Consider the following 26,581-nt stretch of genomic DNA (forward strand, 5'->3'; position numbering starts at 1 on the left):
GGTCAGGACTTCCCCACGGTCACCTCGGAGGCTAACTTATATCCCCTCCGTGGCAGCTTTATAGGCAGCTAAGCATTTGAAACACGCACTCCCAGGCAAGCAGGCTCTCTTGTGCCTCTCTCTTCCCTGACCATATTTAGTCAACCATAGCAAAAAATAGTCTCTCAGCTGTCGATGGTCGATCCAAAAGCTGAGGAAGCCTCTATCTTGCTTTCTGCCTATTGATTGTTCTTCCTGTGGTCCAAACAGCGCTTTGCCATTTGTCTTGCCTTTTTTTTTTCCTTTAAGTACTGCCAAATAAAGCGGTCTCTCATGTTTCCACTTACACTTCCCTGCTCTTCACTGAGCCTGCGCTGAGACTAGGAAAGCCTCCTGCGGCTGTCGCTATACTTGGAATCCCTGCAGAGGAGAGAGGAAAAGCATCGCCCGGGTCAGCAGTAGCAAGGCAATCTTCAGACAGATCCGGAGCACCTCTCCTCCTGCCAACAGGGATTGCCTAACCTGACTTTTTTTGTTGTTGTTGTTGCTAAAAAACTAAAAACATATGAAAAAGCCATATGGAAACCTACTTCTTTGTCAGCCAATTAAAAAAAAAAAGTTTCAGCTAATTAAAAAAAATGTTTTGAGTTAGTAATACATTACACAGCTGATGAAAGGATTTTGCAAGATTATATTTAGGGCTAGTTATTGCTATACATGCTTTAAAAATGTATTTAGTAGGGTTTCAGTGGAAAACAGAAATAACAGACTCATTAAGAAGAGAACAGTGGGTCTGGAGAGATGGCTTAGCAGTTAAGCGCTTGCCTGTGAAGCCTAAGGACCCTGGTTTGACACTCGATTCCCCAGGACCCACGTTAGCCAGATGCACAAGGGGGTGCCATGCATCTGGAGTCCGTCTGCAGTGGCTGGAGGCTCTGGCGCACCCATTCTCTCTCTCTATCTGCCTCTTTCTCTCTGTCTGTTGCTCTCAAATAAGTAAATTAACAAAAAACAAAAAAAAAAATTTAAAAAAAGAAGAGAGCAGTGTTCAAATGAGGTCTTTGAAATACCTAAAACTAGTTCAGTGCCAGTTTTGGTTAATTTGTTACTGTATTTAGTGAAGACAGGGTCCAGAAATCTTCCCAGTCCGTAATGGCATGCTTTGAGCTGTGCATGTGGAAGTCCTCAAGTGCAGTTTTGCTTGTTAGTATGAATCCATTTTATATTTGAATGTGAAGTGTTTCTTTCTGTAAAGCCACACTCCTAGGTTTTCTGAAATAATAGTGTTACAGGTGTGGTCCCTGCACTTTCCACCACAGACCAAGATGGTCACGAACTTGGCTATACCTTTGCCACTTAGGCTGTGTCTTGAAGGAAAAAAAAAATCTGCTCTCCATTTATTCATTTAAATGCTTTATTTGGGCTGAAGAGATGGCTTAGCAGTTAAGGTGAATGCCTGTGAAGCGTAAGGACCCTGGTTCGATTCTCCAGGTCCCACATAAGCCAGATGCACAAGGAGGTGCATGTGTCTGGAGTTCATTTGCAGCGGCTGGAGGTCCTGGTGCGCCCATTCTCACTCTCTCCCCCTCTCTCTCTCAAGTAAATAAATAAAATAGATAAATAAATGTTTGTTTGTTTGCTTGTAAGCAGAGGAGTGGGAAATGGGCTTGTCAGGGCCTCTTGCCACTGTCAACAAACTCCAGTTGGATGTGCCCCTTTGTACATCTGGCTTTACATGGATACTGAGTTATTGAACCCAGGCTGGCAAGCTTTGCAAGCAGATGCCTTTAACCATTGAGCAATCTCTCCAGCCCAACAAACATATCCTTTTTGGACAGAGTTGTGTAGAAACCTTGTAGCCTGGCCCAGAGAACTTCTGCTTGCATGTGATCAACTCTCCTAATTGAGTCTGTCTGTGGATTGTGTACTCACTTGCTTTACCTACAGTCTCTGAGATTTTAAGTTATTTATTGAATACCTAATAGCCATGGTGCTATTCTAATATCCTTCTGAATTAAATAATGCTAATATGAAAGGGCTCCCCTTTGGCTGTCTGCTGGGCTTGGTTGAGAACATATGCCTTCTCTCTGAAGGAAGATGTTAGAAATAGCATGTCAGACCCTAAAAACGGACCCAGTGCCATTTGAACACTGCATACCAGGGAAGACAGCTGCCGGCCCTCAGTCTTCTTTGAACTCTCTGCTTGTCATTCAGCACATGTTAGCGCGCTGCCATGTGCCGGGGATTATGCTCGGCACCACTGTTGGTTGTTCTGGAACTTAATGCTCCTTTGGCACTGTTTACAAATGCCTGCTTAACTGGCAGTAAGAGCTTATGTTTAAAACATCCATGTCCTTAACCTTTTGGAAAACAACCAATTGAGAAATAAAGTTGGTGCATTAGGAGAAACATCTTGCCAAACCATATAGACTGCACTGCCGAGGTCAGAGTCTGTGGCTTCACAAAACTTCATTGACTTTCGGAGCGAGTGACCATGCTCCATGTAACTTTGGGGCATTCAGTTCTTGTAGTGTAACAACAGGCTCTCCTCTTACTAGCTGGAAGTGCTGGGGCCCGGCCACGTGAAACAGAGAAGAACAATCGTGTGCCAGTAAAGGACAAGAAATAACAAGATAGCTTTTCCTAGGGTGACACACGTGAGGATAAAACTTGAAACAGAACCAGGTGTGGTGGTGCACTCAGGAGGCAGAGGCAGGAGCATTGCCATGAGTTTGAGGCCACCCTGAGACTACATAGTAAATTCCAGGTCAGCCTGAGCTAGAGTGAGACCTTATCTTAAAAAAAAAAAAAAAAAATTGAAATAGATAAAAGTTAGATGGAAAAACAGGATGACGTGCAGAATAAGACTGTTTTTTTTAAAAATTTTTATTAGCATTTTCCATGATTATAAAAAAAAATCCCATGTTAATTCCCCCCCACTTTCTCCTTTGAAATTCCATTCTCCATCATATTACCTCCCCATCACAATCATTGTACTTACATATATACAATATCAACCTATTAAGTACCCTCCTCCCTTCCTTTCAGAATAAGACTCTTTGTAAATAGAAGTGCAAACCTGAAGAACAAGGCGACTGCCTGGTTTTTGAATGGATTGTCAGTTTGTGGAGTAGACATGCTATCTTTGCACCCCAATGTCACCGGGTTGGCACTTGCTAACTAGGATCTCTTAGCAGAGATCTTGACAGACACTGAAATTAACAAATCTCCATTGTAGAAAGATAGTAAGTATCCCTTGCCATCCTGCTCTTTATTCCTTTATCATACAGTTTCTTCATTTATCTACTAGCGACAAGACATTATCTGATGATTTCAAGTTATGGCTTGCATTGTTTTTTATATTAATTAGGTCATATATAGACAAAGTCTCATATAGGCTGGCCTTGAACTCACTGTGTAACTGAGGATGACCTTGAACTTTAAAATAATATTTTAATTTATTTGAGAGCAGGAAGTGGGGGCAGAGAGAGAGAGAGAGAGAGAGAGAGAGAGAATGGGCACACCAGGACTTCTGGCCACTGCACATGGACTCCAGATGCAAGTGCTACCTTGTGTATCTGGCTTACGTGGGTCCTGGGGAATCGAACTGAGGTCCTTTGGCTTTTCAGGCAAGCACCTTAACTGTTAAACCATCTCTCCAGCCCGCCTTTGACCTTTTGATGTCTGCCTCCACCTCTCATGTGCTGGGTATTACAGGTGTGTGCCGTCACACCTGGTGAATGCAGTGCTGGGGATCGAACCCAGGGCCTTGCATGTGCTAAGCAAGTACCACCCACTCAATTGCGTTCCCAGCCCTACATTTTTTTTTTTTTGGTTTTTCGAGGTAGGGTCTCACTCTGGTCCAGGCTGACCTAGAATTAACTCTGTAGTCTCAGGGTGGCCTTGAACTCATGGCGATCCTCCTACCTCTGCCTCCCGAGTGCTGGGATTAAAGGCGTGCGCCACCACGCCGGGCCAGCCCTACATTTTATTCTTAATAAAAAAAATTTTCAAGCCAGGTGTGATGGTGCATACCTTTAATCCCAGCACTCAGGAGGCAGAGGTAGGATCGTTGAGAGTTTGAGGCTACCCTGAGACTACATAGTGAATTCCAGGTCAGCCTGGGCTAGAGTGAGACCCTACCTTGAAAAACCAAACCAAACAAACAAACTTTCACAGATGATACTCGTATCTTCGCAGTTTTCTAAAAAACAAGACAAAACAAACAAAAAACCCCAAACACCACCACCAACAAAAAACCCTGTGAAACCCCTGTATGTTCTGTTTCTCACATGGTCTGATAGTGTCACATTAGAATTATGATATCCAGGCATTTTTTTGTATAAAGTGGTACCAATATTTTTCTCCATTTATCTGAGACCATGGTGGTTCACACATATAAACCCAGCGCTTGAGAAGATGAGGCAGGAGGATTGTGGATTTAATGGCAGCTTTTGCTCCATAATTAGTAAGACTGACCTTAAAAAAATTGATCAAAGTTATAAACTTCCCAACTTGAGTTCAATTTTAGAGATTCTTTGATTCTTCAAAGCCAGCTTTAGACTCCTTGAACTTCCTATATGAGATTCATAGACTACTGTCATTAAATGCACACATTCCAAGTCATTTGAGCACCTAGTCTTCTTGATTTTTTATATTTCTGTTCTTATATACTCTTACTCTACATCTCATCTTGTTTTTCCATCTATAAATACATTTTTTTAATTTTTATTTTCACATATATCCCCTTAGAAAACCTGTCCCAACATATACCTTTGTCTTCATCCTGTCTTCTGTAGGCACAAGACTGTTCTTTTCTGTTTCAAGTGTTTTTGTTACTGTACTGCTTTTTTCTAGGGCTGCGCATAAAGTAATGGGTTCGTTGGTATCACATCTACACACACGCGTGTATCAGTGTTCTGGCATGGGCACCAGTGTTTGCTGTGCCAACTCCACCACTCTCAGCCTTAACAAATCAGTGAATGGGCAAATATATCAAAGGAGTTTTCTCCAAAATGACCTTGAAAATGGTCCATACAGGGCTGGAGGGATGGCTTAGCAGTTAAGGCGTTTGCCTGCAAAGCCAAAGGACCCAGGTTTAATTCTCCAGGACCCACGTTAGCCACATGCACAAGGGGGCGCACATGTCTTGAGTTAGTTTGCAGTGGCTGGAGGTTCTGTTGTGCCCATTCTCTCTCTCTCTCTTTTTCTGTCAAATAAATAAATAATAATGAAATATTAAAAAAGAATGTTCCATATAGATTTTTTTGTGAAGAAAAGTTCCCTCTGAATTTTACACCCCCTCGCCATTTTTTTTGGAGGTAGGTTAGCTTTTTGTGTAAGGAGCATTCAGGTCCCGGGTGTGGTGGCTCATGCTTTAATCCCAGCACTCAGGAGGTTGAGGTAGGCGGATGGCTGTGTGGCTAGAGTGAGTTGCAGGTCAGCCTGCGCAACAGTGAGATTCTGCCTCTAGTGGGGGGCTGGGAGAGAGAAGGAAGCATTCATTTGATTCTCCTGTTTTCTTATGCTTGAGCTTTTAAATCTTTGATACTTTTTAGGATAACTTGGTCTTCTTAGATTTTAAATTAAATTGAATTATAATTACCACTGTATATTTTGATCAAAACTGAATTTTAGCACTGGTTAATGTATATCAGATATTTTGTTTTTATTTATTTATTTGAGAGCGACAGAGAGAGAAAGAGGCAGATAGATAGATAGAGAATGGGCACGCCAGGCCCTCTAGCCACTGCAAAGGAACTCCAGACGCATGTGCCCCTTGTGCATCTGTCTAACATGGGTCCTGGGAAATTGAGCCTCAAACCAGGGTCCTTAGGCTTGACAGGCAAGCGCTTAACTGCTAAGCCATCTCTCTAGCCCTGCATTTTGTTTTTTAATAAACAAACTTCAGACTCATGCACCACTTTGTGCATCTGGCTTTATATGGATACTGGGGAACTGAACTTGGGTCCTTAGACTTAGCAGGCAAATGCCACTGCTGAGCCATCTCTCCAGTTTTGTATATCAGATTTTAATTCTTCCATTTATAACACTCTGTCACTTACGGACATTTTTTTTTAAATTTTTTTTTTTAAATTTATTTATTTAAGAGTGACAGACACAGAGAGAAAGACAGATAGAGGGAGAGAGAGAGAATGGGCGCGCCAGGGCTTCCAGCCTCTGGAAACGAACTCCAGACGCGTGCGCCCCCTTGTGCATCTGGCTAACGTGGGACCTGGGGAACCGAGCCTCGAACTGGGGTCCTTAGGCTTCACAGGCAAGCGCTTAACCGCTAAGCCATCTCTCCAGCCCACTTACGGACATTTTATATTCTCATTATTCTTCCTACTTTATTTGTTGGTGTTCCCTGATTGTTATTTGTTAACTCATGCATAGAAACTATGAAATTGTGTCCAGAAAAGTCAGTAAAACAAAAAATTGTGCTGTCCTTATACATTGTTGCTTTCCTCTTTGGGCTTTCCCTTACACTGTTTCCCATTCTTTTAAAAAAAAATTATTGTGTTGATTTCTTTATTTTATTTTATTTTATTTATTTATTTGAGAGTGACAGACAGAGAAAGAGGCAGATAGAGAGTGGACGTGCCAGGGCCTCCAGCCATAGCAACAAACTCCAGATGCATGCGCCCCCTTGTGCATATGGCTAACGTGGGTCCTGGGGAATCGAGCCTTGAACCGGGGTCCTTAGGCTTCATAGGCAAGCGCTTAACCACTAAGCCATCTCTCTAGCCCCCCACTCTGTATTGACTCGATTCCTCAAATAGTGGTAGTTTGTTTAGTTCTCAAAATTCCAAAGAGCTACACATGTGAGAATTAGAATGACTGAATTTTTCTTTTCTCTAGAGATAGGGCTTTTCTTTAAAAGTCTTCATTAGGTTACAAAAGTTTCTTTGAGATGTGGGTGGTGGCGCAGGCCTTTAATCCCAACCCTCAGGAAGCAGAGGTAGGAGGATCACTGTGAGTTCAAGGCCAGTGTGGAACTACAGAGTGAGTTTCTGGTCAGCCTGGGCTAGAGTGAGACCCTGCCTTGAAAAAACAAAACAAAAAGTTTCTCTTGAATACATTTTTTCCCTAAAGGAAACAGTAAAAATATCAAAGTGTGTAAATATAAACATACTGTGAATTTTCCTTTCAGTGCAATGCGTGTTTTGCTATCAAAACTGCCAAGACCGTGGATTGTGGATGAGAAGAAAGATGACGGCTATACCGCCTTGCACCTGGCTGCCCTGAACAATCACGTGGAAGTGGCCGAGCTGTTGGTGCATCAGGTAGGGCAAGCACTTCAGTACCTTCAAGCAATTCGAGAACAGTCTCCTGCATTAATGTGTTTCTTTACCAAATGCATGCTAACATAGGTTTTAGTAAAACCCCATGGAAAAAATGGATACTCTGTCTTCTGACATTCGTTATTTTGTTTGTTTGTTTACATATAGCTCAGGCTTGCCTCAAAATCATGATTCTCTTGCCTCAGCCTTCAAAATGCTGTGGTTGTGTTTACCCTTCCTGTTTAAATATAGGGAATGGTGTGTGTGTATATGTGTCTAGATTTCTGTAGTTCACTGCATTTTTTTCTGAATAGACTTCCTTGGATGGTCCAATAAAATGGCCATCAACCAACGAGGAGAACCTCTGTACTGTTATGGAAATAACTAGTCAGCCCCAGTCACCAAGGGCCTCCATGTTGATGTTAAAGCTAGTGTGGCCAGTTGTCATGAGACAGGCCTGGGGGACTCAGTTCTAAAGCTGGCAGACCCCTGGAATTTGTGCTTGGAATGTGGCGCAGGTCTCTCTCATCCATCAGTCTGTCCGTCATCTGTGTGGGCACACAGCTGCCTCTGGAAGGAGGCGGCTCTGCTCAGCGCACTGGCCTGTGACTCAGTTCAGCAAGGTTTTCGAATACCGCAGGCAAGCAGCTGCTGTGTCCAGTGGAGTTTCTGATGTTAAGACATTTACTGTCTGCTTAAGGTGAAGCCACGGAACAGTATAGTAGTTACATAGAGTTGTCATATTGGCAGGGCATGTAGCTGACTGGTATAGGAAGCATGACCTGGGTTCCGTGCCCGCCTCTGACAACTTACTGTGCAAATTGGGCAAGGTGGGAGGCTGAAGCAGAGGTGGCGGTGCTGTGAGTTTGAGGCCAGCTGGCGCTACCCGAAAGTTCCAGGTTAGTGTGGACTGAAGAGCAAGGCCCTGACTCAGCGAACAGTGACGAACCGACAAGTACCAGATTGTAAGAGGAATTCCCCCACACTACGGAAAGTTAAAGAAATAGTTCAGAAGTTCAGCTGGGGAGCTGGGGACTTGGCTCAGCATTAAAGGCATTTTTTACAAAGGCTGCCAGCCTGGATTCAGTCCCCCGACACCCATGTAAAGCCAGATGCAAAGAGGTGCATGCATCTGGCTCTTGTCTGCAGTGGCAGAAGACCTTGGTGCACCCATAGAAACAGACACGCATGCATACACTAAAATAAAAAAGTAATTTTTATTTTTTGCAGTGGGGCCTCACTATAGCCCAGGCTAAACTGGGGCTCAGTTTTTAGCCTCAAGCTGGCCCTGAATTCATAGCAATTCTCCTACCTTTGCCTCCTGAGTGCTGGGATTCAAGGTGTGTGCCACCATTCCCAGCTAAATAAAATTTTTTAAAAAGTTAAACTAGCCATCTCTATGTAATTTTAAGCCTTTAATGCTAAAATTATTGCTGTCTGTGTTAATTATGGTAATCCCTTTTTTATTTAAATCTAAATGACTGGCCTTATATTAACATCACACTGCTTTAATTATTATGGTTTTATTTTTTATTTATTTTATTTTATTTTTTTTTTTGAGGTAGGGTCTTACTCTGGCCCAGGCTGAACTGGAATTAACTATGTAGTCTCAGGGTGGCCTGAACTCACAGTGATCCTCCTACCTCTGCCTCCCAAGTGTTGGGATTAAAGGTATGCATCACCACACCCAGCTTAGATTAAGTTTTGAAATGAGAATAAATCCTTAAGCTTTTTTCTTCTTTCTTAGGATTACTTTTGTAAGTCTAGATCTTTTTTCATTTCCACACAAATTGCACAGTCAGCTTATAAGTATCAGTTAAAGGCTTGTGGGATGGGGCTGAGGAGGTGGCTCAGCTGGTAAGAGCACTTGCTATGAAAACCTGAAGACCAGAATTTGAGTCCACAGCCCCCACGTAAAAAGCTGGGCATGGGGCTGGAGAGATGGCTTAGCAGTTGAATGCTTGCCTGAGGACCCTGGTTCGAGGCTCGATTCCCCAGGACCCACGTTAGCCAGATGCACAAGGGGGCGAACACCAGAGGAGTTCCTTTGCAGTGACTGGAGGCCCTGGTGCACCCATTCCCTCCCTCCCTCCTTCCCTTCCTCTGTCGAATAAATAAGTTCAAAAGCTTAAACCTTAAAACTTAATAGCAAAATACAGGCCCCTGTCTTCATCTGATACTGGAGAGATAATCCAGGCTTTTAGGAGGCATAGCCATGATCATAAAGGATGAATACTGATAAATTGGATTTCATTAAAAAAATTAATGAGCGGGCTGGAGAGATGGCTTAGCGGTTAAGTGCTTGCCCGTGAAGCCTAAGGACCCCGGTTCGAGGCTTGGTTCTCCAGGTCCCACGTTAGCCAGGTGCACAAGGGGGCGCACGCGTCTGGAGTTCGTTTGCAGAGGCTGGAAGCCCTGGCGCGCCCATTCTCTCTCTCTCCCTCTGTCTTTCTCTCTGTGTCTGTCGCTCTCAAATTAAAAAAAAAAAAAAAATTAATGACCAACAAAACTGGTTATGGTGGTGCCTTCCTGTAATCCTAGCTGCTTGGAAGGCTGAGGTGGGAAAGACAGTGTGAGGCCAGGGTGGACCTACATATCAAGACCCAATCTCACTCACCCCCCCCCCAAAAAAAAAACCCAATAAAACCGAGTGTTAAAATGTGGAACAATAGAATGCAAATATATTCCTGAAATTTTTTAAAGTTTCCATTTTGAAAGATGATTTGGATTTTTATTTTACCAAGTTGAATGTATAGTCTATGTAACCCTGTCCGTCCCATTGTGAAGTACGGGTCCCAGAAGACACATTTCCACACTGATTCAACTAAGGGTTTGTGGCAGCTTTGTTTAAAATTGCTCCCCATTATACTCAAAGTTTCAGTGATAGAGAAGCTCAGGAAACTTCAAAAGACATTCCCCCAGTGTTCACATTTCTGTGAGAACTGATGTGATGAGCTGAGAATGAGGTACTTCATGACCAGTCAAAGAAACACAATAAAACAAGCCAGAAATGTTCATCTCCCAGAGGAAGTCATGGCATCTGGAGTTTCGGTTCTGCCCAGTAGCTCAGGCAAGGCTACAGGCGGCTGGCAGGGAGTCAGAGCGCGTGGCTGGTTTTATGTCCTAAGCCAAGAAAGATCGCATCTTAAATCTTTGGCTGTGTTCTTAGGTGTATTATGGGTATGCTAGACATTGTGTGAGACAGGATTGCTTGTTTGCTCGTTTACTTTCTCAGTTCTCACACAGACCCTATGAAATGCCAGTGGGGACTGCAGGTGAGCTGTGCTGGAGTTCCACACAGTGCTCTCTCTTGACCTGGTCTCAGGTGGAGTCACCGTCACAGACACTTTTCAGCTGGCTCTCTACTTCAGGAAGTTTTTTGCCTCATCCATCACTTCCCTGTGTGTGCAGCGGTTTCCGTGCAGAACTGCGCCGTGCAGCTCCGGAGGAGAAGTGGGCGGCCGCGTGTGCTGTTGGGATTCCTCACCGCGGAGCGCGGCTTGCCGCTCCTCCCGCTGTTGTGTAACGTCTGCCCTTCTGCTTTAGGGAAATGCCAACCTGGACATCCAGAACGTGAATCAGCAGACCGCCCTGCACCTTGCCGTTGAACGACAACACACCCAGATTGTTAGGGTAAAGTATGGATTCACGTACATTTTAGCTTACAGTAGTTTTTTAACCAGGCTGAGTTTGAGAATCTCTTGAAAATTGAAATGATACAAGTGTTCAAATTCGTTAAAAAAAAAATCTTAAAATTCTGAGTTCAAAACCTTCACCATGCTCTTGCCAGGTTTGTGAATTCCTGTATTTAGAGAGAAAATGTTCAAGTAACCTATAATTAATTTTTTAAAAACTGCATCTCGGATTGGAGAGATGGATTAGTGGTTAAGGTGCTTGTCTGCAAAGCCTCGGAACTCATGTTCAAATCTCCAGGTCCCACATAGCCAGATGCAGTGACACAAGTGTGCAGTGTCGCACATGTGCACAGATGTCTGGAGTTTGTAGCAGGCTGAAGGCCCTGGTGTGCCTAGTCTCTCTCTGCCTGCCTGGCTCTCTCTCTCAAAAAAAAAAAAAAAAAAATTGTTTTAAATGAGTCTGGTATCCAGGTGTGGTGGCGCACGCCTTTAATCCCAGCACTCGGGTGGCAGAAGTAGGAGGATCACTGTGAGTTCAAGGCCACCCTGAGATGACATAGTGAATTCCAGGTCAGCCTGGGCTAGAATGAGCCTTGATCTCAAAAAAAACAAAAATAAAAAACCAAAAAGGTGTGTGTGTGGGGGTGGAGGGTGGGGGAGTGGATGCTGGAGAAATGGCTTAGCGGTTTAGGCACTTGCCTGCAAAGCCAAAGGACTTTGGTTCAATTCCCCAGGACCCACATAAGCCAAATAGTGTGGCACATGTATCTGGAGTTCATTTGCAGTGGCTGGAGGCCCTGACATGCCCATTCTTTCTCTCTCTCAAATAAATATTTTTAAAATGTGTTTATTCTTAATGTGTATCATTGAGAGTCACCTTCAGAGGAAGGGCTTTGGCTGGGAACCCAGTGTTCCGAAAATGATGAAATGCATATTTGTGTGCTACTACCCTGGGGTTCCAAACAGCAAGCGAGACAAGTGCCCTCAGTATTTCTGGGAAGCTGTAATTCTTAACTTTTGGAGGCTGAGGTTCAGCGTAGTATCACCTGGGAACTTGCTAGAAAAGTTCATTCCTAAGCTCTCTTGTCAGGCAATCAAATCCTCTAAGGCATGGTGTAGTAGTTACTTGTGTCGTTGCTGACAAAAATAGTTTGAAGAAAGAAGGGTTTATTTTGGCTCCCAGTTTAAGGTCCAGTCCATCACATCAGAGAAGAAGGCGCTTTGGGGTGAGTGTGATGTGGATGGTCACATTGCGTCCCTTGTCAGAAAGCAGAGGTGATGCAAGTACTCAGCTTGCTCCTTCTTTTCCCTTTTTACTGAGCGTGGAACTCAGCTCATAGGCTGGAACCATCCGCACTGAGCGTGGGTCTTGTCTCCTTAGTTACCCTCTCTAGAAACTGCCTCAAAGACACACCCAGAGGGTGGCTCAGGTTACTCCAAATCCAGTCAAGTTGATGATGGAGAGTGACCATATGGGTGGGGACTTCCCTGGTTCAACATGCTGTCCAGGGAGTTTTTTAAAAATTTATTTATTTATTTGAGAAATATACCCTAAAGTGAATTTTTATATAGCCGTTTTGGAACAAAAAAATATATATATATAACGAGGTGGAACAATGTAATATGTCAAGAGAAAGTAAAGCCATATCCTTGAAGTTAGTTTCTATAGTTGCTATTTTTAAGGGTTTTTTTTTTTGGTTTTCATTTATTTATTTAAGAGAAAGAATGGGGGGGGGATGGGTGCGCCAGGGTCTGCAGCCACTGCAAACAAAGCGTATGCACCACCTTGTGCATCTGGCTTATGTGGGTCCTGGAGAATTGAATCTGGGTCCTTTGGCTTTGCAGGAAGCACCTTAATCTCTAGGCCATCTCTCCAGTCCTATAGTTGCTATATTTTTTTAACTCTTTTTTGTTTATGGTATTTATAGAAAGGATTAGGAAAATTGTTAAAGCATTATAAGCAAAAATCTTAAATTTGGTACATGAAATAGTAAGTACTTATAGTTTAGCAGTCAATGTTCATATTTATTGTTATTTGAAATCTTTTGCTAAAAATTCTTAATTTATCTTTCATAATTTGTGGTCTTCCTCACAATCATTTGAACATTATAATTATAAAATTTAAAAGAAGGGGGAAAGTCCCAAGTTTTCCCCAGTTTTACATCTAAAGTAGATGACTTACGTAAAGAGGATGAGTTCCCATTTCTTTCTGTTTTCTGTAACTCAGCATATTTTAGTAGCCAGAACAGTTCCTTCTTTATAAGGGGCCAGAGGACTGTCAAATAGTAGAAAACAAAGACACCTTAGCTGTAGTGACAACTCTTTCAAGTAGATCCAGAGTGCTTAGATTTGATATACTGGGTGTGAGCATTTTACCCAAGTGACGCTTCTCTCTCACTCTCCTGTAGCTTTTGGTTCGTGCAGGTGCCAAGCTAGACATTCAGGATAAGGATGGAGACACTCCTTTGCATGAAGCTCTGAGGCATCACACTTTGTCTCAGCTACGCCAGCTACAAGATATGCAAGATGTAGGGAAGGTAGATGCTGCTTGGGAGCCATCGAAAAACACAGTGAGTGAAGATAATCTTTTATCGTTACAGTTACTGCTTATTTAATATGAACTGGGTCACCTGTCTTTTCAGAGCTACATACGTAGAACTTGGGTTTATGCTCTTCACTGCTGACCACATTGTTGTACATGTTTACCAAAAGCTGTTTGGCTCTGCTTAACTTCAGCACTACAAATAGATGTGGAAGGGTGTGCTGTGATTTCCATTTGAAATCCCTAATGACCGCTACTATTGACCGTCTTTCCATTTGCTGTCAGCACATATATTTGATGAACTATGTACTCAGTCTTCTTTCATTACTTTCTCTGAGTTCTTGGCTTTCTTTTGGTTTAATGTTTGGAAGTGCCATGGATGAAACCAGAGCCTCATGCATGCTAGGCAAGTACCCTCCCACTGAGTCTTCATTGTCTTATTTCAAGAGTTTGTTTCAACTTCATATCAGATGCCTGAGAGCTGTGTTGTTTTCTCATAGCCTTGTGGCCAGTCCTGCCACCACTGCATCCTCCTCCTCCTCTTCCTCTGTGGAAGCTGGGAGATGGCTCATTAATGAGTTTGGATCCCCACACCCATGTAAAAGCTGGGTGTGGCTGTGCATGCTCGTAACCCCAGTGCTGAGGAAGTGGATATAGGGGTCCCTGGGACTTGCTGGCTAGCTAATCTAACTGACTCAGTGAGCTCCAGGTTCAGTGAGAGACCCTGTCTCAAAAAATATGGTTGAGACACTTAGCACAAGAGTATGAAGCTGTATGTAATGTGTGTTCGGAGTTTGTGAAAAAATAAAATTTCATTTAAAATAAAAAAAAAAAATACGGTTGAGAGCAATGTCCCCCAGCGTTGACCTCAGGCCCCCACACAGGCACACCGCATGCGAAGAAAATGCGGCTGAATAACTCACTATACTGGTAACATACCCGGTGGTCCCTGATACCCAGGAAGCTGAGGCTGGAGGATGGCTTGTTCAAGGCCAACCTAAACAAAATATTAGCATACCCAAATTAGCAATGTACTAGAGGGTTGATCCATCACAGCCAATCCAGAGTTAGATCTCCAATAAGAAAACTAACTCAACATTAGAAAAGTTAAACTCACCAAATTATCAAAATGTTTATCTCAGCAGATGTGAAAATCTTAACAGATGCAAAAATAACAGTTGATTAAGCCCCATATCATTTGAAAAAACGTTCTGGTTTTATTATTATAGGAATTAGAAGTTTATATGCCTAACTTTAATAGTATTTTTAGATAGATCTCTTAATTCTGATGAAGTCTAATTTTAATCAGTTTTTTTTCATTTATTATTTATGGGTAAGCCCTGAGAAATCTTTGCCAAACTGAAGGTCACCAAGATTTTTCTTGTTTTGGACTGGAAGTTTATAAAGTTTTAGCTGTTATATTTAGGTTTATCATCTGTGGTTTTTATTTTTATTTATTTTTTAATTTAAGATGGGGCTGTGTGCTATAGGCTATTTTTGAACTCAGTACGTGGCTGCAAACTCTAGTCTTTTTGGCGCTACCTCCCAAGTGCTAGGATTACAGGCATGTGCCACCACACCCAGTTTCTATGGTGCTGGGGATCGAACCCAAGGCCTTGTGCATGCTAGGCAAGCACTCCTCCACCTGAGCTCCCCCCCCCCCCCGCTAGTTTTCATATGTAGCATGGCAGACAAAAAGATCAAAGTTCATTTTCTCACTGGTGAATATCTACTTTCCCCCACACCATTCTTGGAAGAATTTTCTTTTTTTTCTACTGAATTGCCTATCTGCCTTACCCAAGATCACTTAGCTGACTGTATACATGAAGGTCTCTTGTCTTTTGTTCTTTTGGTCTTTATTCTTAACTCTTTGATGCCTGCCCAACTATCTTGATTACTGTAGCTTTATGATGCCACATTTATTAATGATGTCTGATAATGCAAGTTCTCTACTTTTTTAAATGTATTTTTTAAGCCTTTACTTGTCCATGTGCATTTACAGATCAGTTTTAAGCGAATAAAGGGGTAGGACTATCTTATTTTGCAATTGTGTGTATTCTCTAACTCCTTGCGCCTCCTTTTTTGGTTGTTGTAAAGGTCATGGAAAGTGCTTAAAGCAGTACTTGGCTTATTGTAGCCGCTTAATAAATCTTTGATGGTTTTTGTGGCTGCTCTCTGATACGTTTGGGTCGGTAGCTCAAATGATAGAACCAGCCGCCTGTTGAGTCTCATGCTCCGGGTTTTGGGCTGGCTCATAGGGACTGATTTCTTTCTCAGTTGCCTTCCCCCTCATGGTTTTGAGCTAGTTCCTGAGCCAAACTGAATAGAAATGCAAGTACTGTGTGTGTCCCACCCTGAGTGTGCTCAACAACGTGTGATCTTGGGAGGAAGCTGAGGGAAGCGAGCGGGAGGGGCTCCTGTAGGAGCCGAAGTTCTTCAGCACTCAGCGCCCGCCCGCTGGGGACAGTGACTGACCGCAGACCCCTCAAGGGAGACTTCCCACTCTGTCTCGTTTCAGTTAATCATGGGACTCGGTACCCAGGGGGCCGAGAAGAAGAGTGCAGCATCCATTGCCTGTTTCCTGGCAGCCAACGGTGCTGACCTCGGCATTCGGAACAAGAAGGGTCAGTCACCACTTGATCTTTGTCCCGACCCAAGTCTCTGCAAGGCGCTGGCCAAGTGTCATAAGGAAAAAGTCAGGTTTGTATTCTTTATTACCACACGACTTAATGTTCGATTCATAAAGTCTTGTATGGTTTCATAATGGAGGCTTTGATACTTGGAAGAGATACTTGTTGTCTTTGCAAGTTTTAATGTTTTCCTAAGAAGGGCATTTCATACTCTAAACAGAACAGAGCTCACTTACAGTTGGTGGTGGTTCTAGCATCCTGCACCGAGAGCTGGGAGCCCGCGTCAAGGAAGGACTGAAGGGGTAAATGATGAAGTGACCAGTTCTTGGTGCAGTTTTCCTAGGTGGTCTTTTCACGTTTTTGTCTTTTTTCTGAAAATGAAATGTGCCAGTGACTTTCATTATATTTTTGACATGGATATTTTCTTTTCTTTCTCTCTCTTTTTTTTTTTTTAGCTTGGTTTTTCGAGGTAGGGTCTTACTCTAGCTCAGGCTGGCCCAAAATTCACTATGAAGTCTCAGGATGGCCTTGAACTCACGGCGATCCTCCTACCTCTGCCTCCCGAGTGCTGGGATTAAAGGCGTGCACCACCACACCCGGCTGGCTGGCTGGCTTGCTTTCTTTCTTTCTTTCTTTCTTTCTTTCTTTCTTTCTTCCTTTCTTCCTTTCTTTCCTTTCTTTCCTTTCTTTCCTTTCTTTCCTTTCTTTCCTTTCTTTCCTTTCTTTCCTTTCTTTCCTTTCTTTCCTTTCCTTCCTTCCTTTCCTTTCCTTCCTTTCCCTCCCTCCCTCCCTCCCTCCCTCCCTCCCTCCCTCCCTCCCTCCCTCCCTCCCTCCTTCCTTCCTTCCTTCCTTCCTTCCTTCCTTCCCTGAGCATGGTGGCGCACACCTTTAATTCCAGCACTCAGGAGGCAGAGGTAGGAGGATTGCTATGAGTTTGAAATCCCCCTGAGACTCCATAGTGAATTCCAGGTCAGACTGGGGTTAGGGCTGTCATAGGTGAAAGGAATACAGTGAAAGTGTGTGATAGTACATACATTCAAAGGCATTATGTGTCCTTAGGGAACAAAATTACGTTACAGGAGGAAGATGCATTTAAAATAGATACAAGGGCTGGAGAGATGGCTTAGCGGTTAAGCGCTTGCCTGTGAAGCCTAAGGACCCCGGTTCGAGGCTCAGTTCCCCAGATCCCACGTTAGCCAGATACACAAGGGGACGCACGCGTCTGGAGTTCATTTGCAGAGGCTGGAAGCCCTGGCACGCCCATTCTCTCTCTCTCCCTCTATCTGTCTTTCTCTCTGTGTCTGTCGCTCTCAAATAAAAAATAATAATAAAAATAAATTTAAAAAAATAAAATAGATACAAGGCACTATAGTTATTGCAGTGACGACTTGAGGAATGCAGTCTTGCTATGGACCCTTGGTGTGTGTGTGTGTGTTCCTGAGCTTTTGAAGCTTGGGGTAGAAAGAGTGTTCATTTTCTGTGGCTGTAATTAGTTGTACCTGTATTTATACATTTATTAGATGTAGAATTTTATCCTCCTTCAGGACATGCTTATGCAATTTCAGAACAGCCAGAAGTGTCATATTTTCCAAACTGTCACTTTTTCGTGGACTCTGACAAGACTTAGTTCTGTCCTTAACAAACTAATATGGTTGCTGTGAAGACCTGGTCTTGTTCTTATGCTACCCTCTACCAGTTCCATACAGACAAACCAGGTTCAGAGTTACATTTATGTTATATGTACATTTTTAAAATTTGCTTGTATATTTTATATTATATCTGTATTAAATTACTGTTGGCTAGTTACTTTGATTTGTTTCATATACTCTTCCAGTGAGTAAGTATTCATTCAATTTAAAAATTGGGGCTGGGCTGGAGAGATGGCTTGGCGGTTAAAGCACATGCCTGCAAAGCCTAAGGACCCCAGTGTGATTCTCCAGGTCCCATGTAAGCCAGATGCACAAGGCAGCACATGCGTCTGGAGTTCATTTGCAGTGGCTGGAGGCCCTGGTGTGCCCATTTTCTCTCTCTCCTTCTCTGTGTCCCTAATAAATAAATAAAAATAAAATCTTTAAAAAAAAATTGGGGCTGGAGAGATGGCTTAGTGGTTAAGGTGTTTGCCTGCAAAGCCAGAGGACCCAGGTTTGGTTCCCCAGGACCCACGTAAGTCAGATGCAGAAGGTGTGGCGTGTGTGTCTGGAGTTTGTTTAAAGTGGCTCAAGGCCCTGGCATGTCCATTTTTTCTCTATCTGCCTCTCAAATAAAATAAATAAAAATTATTAAAAAATTGAATTGTACTACAAGTATGTAAAACTGAAAAGATTACAGATATGTTTATACACACATATGTAGTTGACATAAGGATGTTAATATTTAGTTGGGTGTGGCGGTTCACACCTATAACCCCAGCCCTCAGGATGCTGAGGTAGAAGCAGGCCAGCCAGACCAGAGGTCCAGGTCAGCCGGGGCCGCACTGAGACCCTACTTCACTGCCCACCCCGGATGCTAATAAGTAATTTTTAAATGTAACCAAGGTATTTTTTTGTTTACTAATGGCATCCTGGATTTTCTTTTTTCTTTAATTTTTAAATTTTTATTAACATTATCCATGATTATAAAAAAATATCCCATGGTAATTCCCTCCCTCCCCCCCCCTCCCCACACACACACTTGGATTTTCTTTTTTCAAGGTAGTGTCTCACTCTAGCTCAGGCTGACCTGGAATCCACTCTGTAGTCTCAGGGTGACCTCGAACTCATGGCAATCCTCTTACCTCTGCCTCCCCTGTGCTGGGATTAAAGGTGTGTGCCACCACGCCTGGCTCTGGATTTTTTTTTTTTTTTAATGTGTGTAGTAGAAATGTTTGAATCCGCTTGATCTGAAATGTTTTCTTTTATCAGTGGTCAAGTGGGCTCCCGCAGTCCTTCTATGATCAGCAATGATTCTGAAACATTAGAAGAGTGTATGGTGTGCTCTGACATGAAGAGAGACACACTCTTTGGTCCATGCGGCCACATTGCCACCTGTTCTTTGTGTTCTCCACGTGTCAAGAAATGTCTCATCTGTAAAGAGCAAGTTCAATCTAGGACAAAGGTAGGGACAGAGAAATAGTGTCACAGAACACTACAGGATGTAATTTGTTTAATTTTGTTCTTCCAAATAATACTTAAATACAGGAGTACATAATTATTATCAATTCAGCATTTCTGAATTTATTGTGGGCTTAATCTTATTAATGTACTTATTCTTCCAAGTTCATTATTACTTGAATTTAACTATATATTGTTTTTAATTGTTTTTAACCTAAAGTATGGTAGTTAAAAGTAAAAGGTATCTATTTTTTTTCTTTAAAAGCCCTGCATAATTTAAAATTGTATTTTAGTTCTGTTTTGCATACTGTGGAGTTTTCAAGCCCCTGGGAAAGTACAAAGTCACATGACCCAACCCTGCAGATTTGCCAGGTTTCTTGTAGAGCCTGTGACTATAAAGAAATACTGACCCCAAGTGGCTAAAAGATAATCAACAGTTTTGCTGGGAAAAACAAATTATAAAATTGAGTATTTGGAGAAAGGGATGTTACTAGAAATACCACTTGGAGTCCTTAGCAACTAGAAAAACAAATTACAGATTTAATATAAACTATTTCTGTTAGTAAACAAAGGTGGTTTTTTTAAAGTGTTAAGCAGAAATGTAGGAAACGGTCACTTTCTAACTGCCAGAAGCTGGAGTCCGTCCTGTACACAGAACTTTCCTATAACAAAGTGCTTTGGTTTAATAATTGCACTTCTGGGAGTCTAACCTGAGGGAGGATAAAAAATTACAGTTACAAAGATTTTATGTTTTTATTTATTTTGGTTTTTCGAGGTAGGGTTTTGCTCTAGCCTAGGATGACCTGGAATTCTCAGGGTAGCCTCGAACTCATGGTGATCCTCCTACCTTAGCCTCCCAAGTGCTGGGATTAAAGGCATGTGCTACTTACTGTGCCCGGCTTAAAGTAGTTTTCTAAAAAATACATTTATTATTCATTTACAAGGAGGCGGGGGGGGGGGATGGGCTCACCATGAACTCCTGCCACTGCAAATGAAGCTCCAAAAGCATAAGCCACCTTATGGGCAGTCTTGCCCCATCTCTGACCTCAGAGGAAATGGCGATCATCTCCGTAGTTCTTCAGCCAGGTGGAGATGTAGAAATAGAGCCTGCTGAGCCCGGCTCCCTGAAGTGAGGATGAGCATCAGGGGCGCGGGAGCAGGGCCCCCTCGTCACTGGAAGCCCTTTGGGCTTACGCTGCTGGGTTCTCCACTCCGCCCTTTTCCCTGTCTCTTTTCCTGTAGATTGAGGAATGCGTGGTGTGCTCCGACAAGAAAGCGGCCGTGCTCTTCCAGCCCTGCGGACACATGTGTGCTTGCGAGAGTGAGTAGCCTGCGCAGGCCTTCCTTCCTCAGCAGGGCTGGAAATAGAGGGGAACTAAAAATTACAGCCTTGAGTTTCCGGGGTTGCTTGTGTATTGGATGACCCACAAACATACAAGTTGGATGGGCCTACAGTACTTTCCTTCTCTTTATCTCTACTGAAATGTCAGTTCTTCCCTTTGAGCAATAGAGAAAATGGAATAACATGCTTTATTCTACCCATTTGGAGTTTGTTGCCTTAGCACAAAATGGTCTTTTTTTTTTCTACTTGCAATAGAGTCTTAGAACATTTTGTCATCCTTTATTTTACTCTTTCATATGTTTTCACAGTAGTAACACTGCCTCTTCTGATTGTTTTCCACTCCGGAGGAGCTCTCCACCACCATTGGGGGCTGCGGTGGTTCTCTTCTGTTAACTGATAGGTCAAGAGAACTTGTCATCTCCGTGAGAACAATGTTTGAAAGTTTCTCTTGAGCACATTCGTTCTCTCAGAGGCCTTTGCTTTTTACATGCCCCTTCTTTTCAAGTTCTTACGTTGTTTGATACTCTCCTATTTTTTCCCCATTTTATCAGTGAAAGCTTTCAAGTTTAACATTGTTATCCCTTATTTCACAATATAAAATAGTTCAGTCAGCAGGAGTGATTAAAAAAAATTTTTTTTTAAGCCAGGTGTGGTGACAGAGTGTCACTAAATACCCTAGATTGGCTTCAACTTACTTGTGTAGCCTCCACTAGCCTTGAACTTATGGCAGTCTTCCTGCTGTAGCCTCCTGATTTTTACCATGTCTGGCTTTCTTGGGGTTGGGTGGGGGGCTGTTGAGATAGGGTTTCTTGCTATATTCCTCAGGCCAGCCTCTTATCTCATGATCTCCTCCCTTTACCTCCTGAGGGCTGGGAGTACAGTTGTATACTACCATTCTAATTCTTAAGGTTAAAAAAATTATTTATTCATTTTATTTATTTGAGAGAGAGGGAGGGAAGAAGGAGTGTGTGTGTGGCAGCGCCTCTTGCCATTGCGAACTCTAGATGTATACACCATTATGTGCACCTGGCTTTGTGTGGGTATTGGGGGATTGAACCCAGGTCATCAGGCTTTGCAAGCAAGTGCCTTTAACCACTGAGTCATCTCTCCAGCCCCCTATATTTTTAAAGAATATTTTATTTATTTATTTGAGAGAGAGAGAATGGGCACTCCAGGGTCTCCAGCCACTGAACATGAACTCCAGATGCATGTGCCACCTTGTGCATCTGGCTCATGTGGGGCATGGGGAATTGAACCTGGGTCCTTTGGCTTTTTAGGCAATTGCCTTAACCATTAAGCCCTCTCTCCAGCCTCAGTCCCCGAAATCTTAAGATTTTGAAGTATCTGTGGTGTTACTTAGTTTTAAAAACATCCATGGGGCACAGGAGATGGCTCAGAGGGTAAAGTGCGGCTGTGTCATGAAGGGTGCCTGAGTTTGGATCCCCGGAGCCCACTTTGAGCAGACACTGTTATCCCAGTGCCCTGTGTGAGAAGAGCCATAGGACACCTGCGCGCTGCGGGCCGCCGAGCTGGCAAACGAAGCCCTGCCTCAACCAAGTTGGCAGTCTCGTTCCAACCCTCGACATCGCCCTCTGACCTCCCCAGGTGCCCTCCCGACCACACACACACACACACAAGAAAAGGAAAATTCACTGTTGGACTAGATTAGAAAATCTCATTGTTTTCCTAAGAGGCTGTCTGTTGTGGGGCCACAAAAACAGACCACTCCCTCTCAGCCAGGTGACATTGCATGTGGGGGTCACTGTAAATGCTCGTTTCAGAGTGTTCAGACTAGGGGCTCGCGTTTGTGTTGAGCTGAGCCCAAGCCCCTGTCGCTGTTCTCAGACTGCGCCAGCCTCATGAAGAAGTGCGTGCAGTGCCGGGCCGTGGTGGAGAGGCGCGCGCCGTTCATCGTGTGCTGCGGCGGGAAGAGCTCGGAAGACGCCGCCGACGACATGAGTAAGGGCGCGGTGCGGTGCGGTGCGGTGCGGTGCGGGCGGGTGCGGTGCGGTGCGGGTGCGGCGGGCGGGCGCGGTGCGGGCGGGCGCGGTGCGGTGCGGTGCGGGCGGGTGCGGTGTGGGCGGGGTGCGGTGCGGTGCGGTGCGGTGCGGGCGGGCGCGGTGCGGCGGGCGGGCGCGGTGCGGGTGCGGCGAGCGTGGTGCGGTGCGGGCGGGATGCGGGTGGGCGTGGTGCAGCGCGGTGCGGGCCCGGTGTCTGGGCTGACAGAAGAAGTGTGTTTTCTAGGGATTTACACTCACCAGATCCGCAATGAATTGCTTCTAGCTGTGGTCTCGTGAGGAACCTCTGTGTAGATGTAGTAACGTTTAATACTCAGAACGTTGGGCTGTTGCTTGAAGAGTAACAATTGGAGGGAAGGCTTGATATTCCAAAATACTTTCGCTCGTACAAAAGAATTAACATAAACTGGGCACGGTGGCGCACGCCTTTAATCCCAGCAGTTGGGAGGCAGAGGTAGGAGGATCTCCATGAGTTTGAAGCCACCCTAAGACTCCATAGTGAATTCCAGGTCAGCCTGGGCTACAGTGAGACCCTACCTCAACCCCCCCCCCCAAAAAAAATAATTAACTTGTTTTCTTTATATATCAGGTTTATAAGCTCAATTAGGTAGCTCATATTTGGGGCAGAGTAATTCTAGGTAAGTTGAACTGGAACACACAAAAAAACAAACAGTAGGAAGATGAAAATATTTACTTTTAAGTCTCCCCCTGCTTTTTGATGCTGTGCTGGGGTCAAATCCAGGTCCTTGCTCCTGCTGCGCAAGAGCTGCACCACTGAGCTACACCACATTCCCGACCTTCAACCTTTCCAGTAGTATAGCTGTTAAAAATACTGGCTTAATGGTTTCTTTGATTCTTGGTTATATAAACTTATTTTGTAGACAGATGAGGAAGAACATTGCTGTATTTACTCTGCCTATGCCTTTTTTTTCACAAACAGAGCCAATAAAAATCACATGGTCAGGGGATTAAATGGAATAAATGGCCAAGAATGTAAAGAGTAGGAAACATGAAGTAGAGGCCCTATTTTTGCAACCTGTTAGGTATAGCCTTTCTTGAGTTCTCATCTCAGATTAGTAATGCCAATGAAATATATGCACGAAAGAGGTTCTGGGCATGGTGGCTCACACCTATAATCCCATTGCTTGGCAGGAGTGCAGGAGAATTGCCGTGAGTTTGAGCCAGCCTGAGCTACAGAGTGAACCTTGTCTCAAAATAAACTGGGTGTTGCAGTCAGGTTCGCATTGCTGGTAGAAATCACCCAACCAAGAGCAGCCTGTGGGAAAGAGAGGTATTTTGGCTTACAGGCTTGAGGCTCCACGATGGCAGGGAAAATGATGGCATAGCAGAGGGTGGACGTCACCCCCTGGCCAATTTAAGTTGGACCATAGCAACAGGAGAGTGTGCCAAACACTGGCAAGGGGAAACTGGCTATAACATCCATGAACCTGCCCCCAGTAATACACTCCCTCCAGGAGGCGTTAACTCCCCAATCTCCATCAGCTGGGATCCTAGCTTCAGAACACCTGAGTTTATGGGGGACACCTGAATCAAGCCACCACACTGGGTATAGTGGTGCACGCTTGCAATCCCAGCACTCAGGAGGTAGAGAAGGAGTATCGGGTGTGCAAGGCTGGCCTTGGCTGAGTGTAAGGCCACCCAGGCCTTTATCTTAAAAACAAGGGAGGCTAGGTTTTTGTTTGTCTTGGTAATTGTTGAAGAGACTTTATTCAGTTCTGTCAGTCCTTAGAGGATCCCGGTGTGTCCGGAACCACGGAGTTGTGAGTGTGCTGAAGGAAGTAGGCGGGACTGTTACTTGCTGGGTTAAATAGAATTATACCCAAATTTGGAGACCAGATCTTGCTGTGTGGCCCACGCTGGCGTTGACCTCACCGTGTAGCCCAGGATGACTTTGGACTTCAGCAATCTGAGAGCTGAGATTAAAAGCATGTACCACCTTGCTTAATTCAAACTTACTTCTTTTTTAAAATTATAAGTAAAAGATTGTAACTTGCAAGTTACTACTGTTGTAGTGTGGAGAAAACAAAAACATTTAAAAAAAATACCATAAAATGGCCTGTTTTTTTTTTTTTTTTTTGGTCTTTATTGCCAAGGCTAGAGCCTTGTGCCTTGTATGTGGCAGGCAAATGTTCTAGCAGACACGTTTTACCACTGAGCTTGTATCTAGCCCGATAGTTACGCTTGTAATAAGTAAAACAGAAACACATGACAACTAGAAAGCTGTGTTGGAGCGGTGATAACCGGACATCTTTCTACATGGCAGCCGGCGGGACCATCCCCGTCCTGCAGAAGGACAAGGACAACACGAACGTCAACGCCGATGTGCAGAAGCTGCAGCAGCAGTTGCAGGACATCAAGGAGCAGGTAAGGACCGCGCGCCGTCCAGCATCACCGTCTGTCCCGTGTGGCGCTTGGGTGTCGCAGCCAGTGAGAACGGCCTGTGAGGTCTGGCTGGGGGTGGTCCAAAGCATGAAGCACAAGGGACCAGTAAGCACGGGAAGAGGCCGGAGCGCGGCAGTGAACGCAAAGAGCGAGGCCGACTGTTTGCCCCGCTGCTGAAGCAGCGTGCAGCAGCCGCAGCCCCTCGCTGCTGTGGGGCTAAGAGTTAGCACAGTCCTTCGTACGTCATCTTGTCATTGCCTGCTAAAGCGACACACCATGTCTTTTGGGTGTACAAATTTACTAACAAAGTCCCAGCATTTCAAATCAAAGGTAGTGGTTTTGGTGGCTGAGGAATGCACCCAAAGGACGTTTCTAGGGCCAATGGCAAGAGGCTGGTCAGGCCTGCACAGTATCAGGCCCCTCAGCGTTTCATCAGGGATGACAACGAGGGAAAACAGTAACAGAAAAATAGAAGAGGTAGAGAGACTAGTTGCAAAGAAGGGATTTTAGTGGGAGGGGGTCGTGCTCAAACTGCGGTTCATGTTTGAAGACTGTCCGTAAATGTACATAAGGGAAGTCTGCTCAGGGTGTGAACTGTGTGTATGTGCATGCATTAACAGACTAAAAAATGTATGTGCTTGGCTGTTCATGAAGAAAAGGAGGGAAAAAATAAATGCAACTTTCAGACTAGTGTTTAGCAGTGAAGGTGGGTGGAAGGGGCTAGGGGCTACTCCGGGGTGAGAGCAGATCCATACTTTAAAGTGAGTACTGCTGGGGGCAGCCTTTACACCCACGCAAGTCAGGAAGTACTCCTCGGTGCCTACTGAGTATTAAAGCAGCACAATACAGATGGAAAGTGGGGGGCAAGTCTTGAGCCAGCTCTGGTGGTGCACCCCAAAGCAGCACAGCAGAAACAACAAAACAAGTCTTTTCGGGCATCTTACTCGGCCCCTGACTGTATTGCTTTCTGTGGGTGATGATCACAGTACTCGCTGCCCAGCACTTGGAGTCCCCCCTCCTGAGTCTGCCGTGTAGATTTGCGTGAAGCCTCGGTAGTCATAGATGGCGACTCACCGTGACTCATGACCACATGCAAGCTAAGTAGCCGAGAACTGAATGAGTGTGGGTTCCAAGCCTTCATCTGTGCAGCTGAAGCGGTGAAAGCCTTGGAATTGAAGTTGTTGTCCTTATAAAATCCCATATACAGCAACACTTGTGGTATAGTGAATAATGACAAGGATTTAAAAGTTCTTTTGTAAGCCAGGTGTGGTAGCACCGGGGAGGCTGAGATAATAGGATCACTTTTGAGGCCACCCTGAGACTACATCCAAATTGTCCACATGGGATTCACATGTACTAGTGTGTAACTAAGTTAATAGCCTTGAGCCGTTTCCTCGTTGTTTTCTTTCTTTATTTGAGAGAGAGAATGCCACCACAAATGAACTCCAGACACACGTGTCACCATGTGCATCTGTCTTACGTGGGTCCTGGGGAATTGAACCTGGGTTCTTAAGCTTTGTAGGCAAACACCTTAACCACTAAGCCATCTCTCCAGCCCAGTTTCATTGTTTTTAAAGTGAGAAGGATAGCGTGGTGCCTACTTCTCTACTGTGCTCCCCAGTCCCTGGCGCCCTGCCAGAGCAGCTGGGTGCTTGGAGTT

The 26,581-nt window shown here is 44.2% G+C and overlaps 1 protein-coding gene across 1 annotated transcript in view; it reads left to right on the forward strand.

The window, feature by feature from the left end:
- The window catches only part of Mib1 (MIB E3 ubiquitin protein ligase 1), a 110,264-nt gene that overhangs the window by 78,511 nt on the left and 5,172 nt on the right, over window positions 1-26,581 (forward strand). The window contains exons 13-20 of the mRNA XM_045134689.1: window positions 7,133-7,265; window positions 10,809-10,895; window positions 13,306-13,467; window positions 15,958-16,139; window positions 18,970-19,162; window positions 20,401-20,479; window positions 22,346-22,459; window positions 24,803-24,903. Of these exons, the coding sequence (XP_044990624.1) occupies window positions 7,133-7,265; window positions 10,809-10,895; window positions 13,306-13,467; window positions 15,958-16,139; window positions 18,970-19,162; window positions 20,401-20,479; window positions 22,346-22,459; window positions 24,803-24,903 (1,051 nt within the window). The remainder of the gene's footprint in view (window positions 1-7,132; window positions 7,266-10,808; window positions 10,896-13,305; window positions 13,468-15,957; window positions 16,140-18,969; window positions 19,163-20,400; window positions 20,480-22,345; window positions 22,460-24,802; window positions 24,904-26,581) is intronic.

The sequence above is a fragment of the Jaculus jaculus genome, chromosome 15 (genome assembly GCF_020740685.1).
Source record: "Jaculus jaculus isolate mJacJac1 chromosome 15, mJacJac1.mat.Y.cur, whole genome shotgun sequence".
Classification (NCBI taxonomy): Eukaryota; Metazoa; Chordata; class Mammalia; order Rodentia; family Dipodidae; genus Jaculus; species Jaculus jaculus.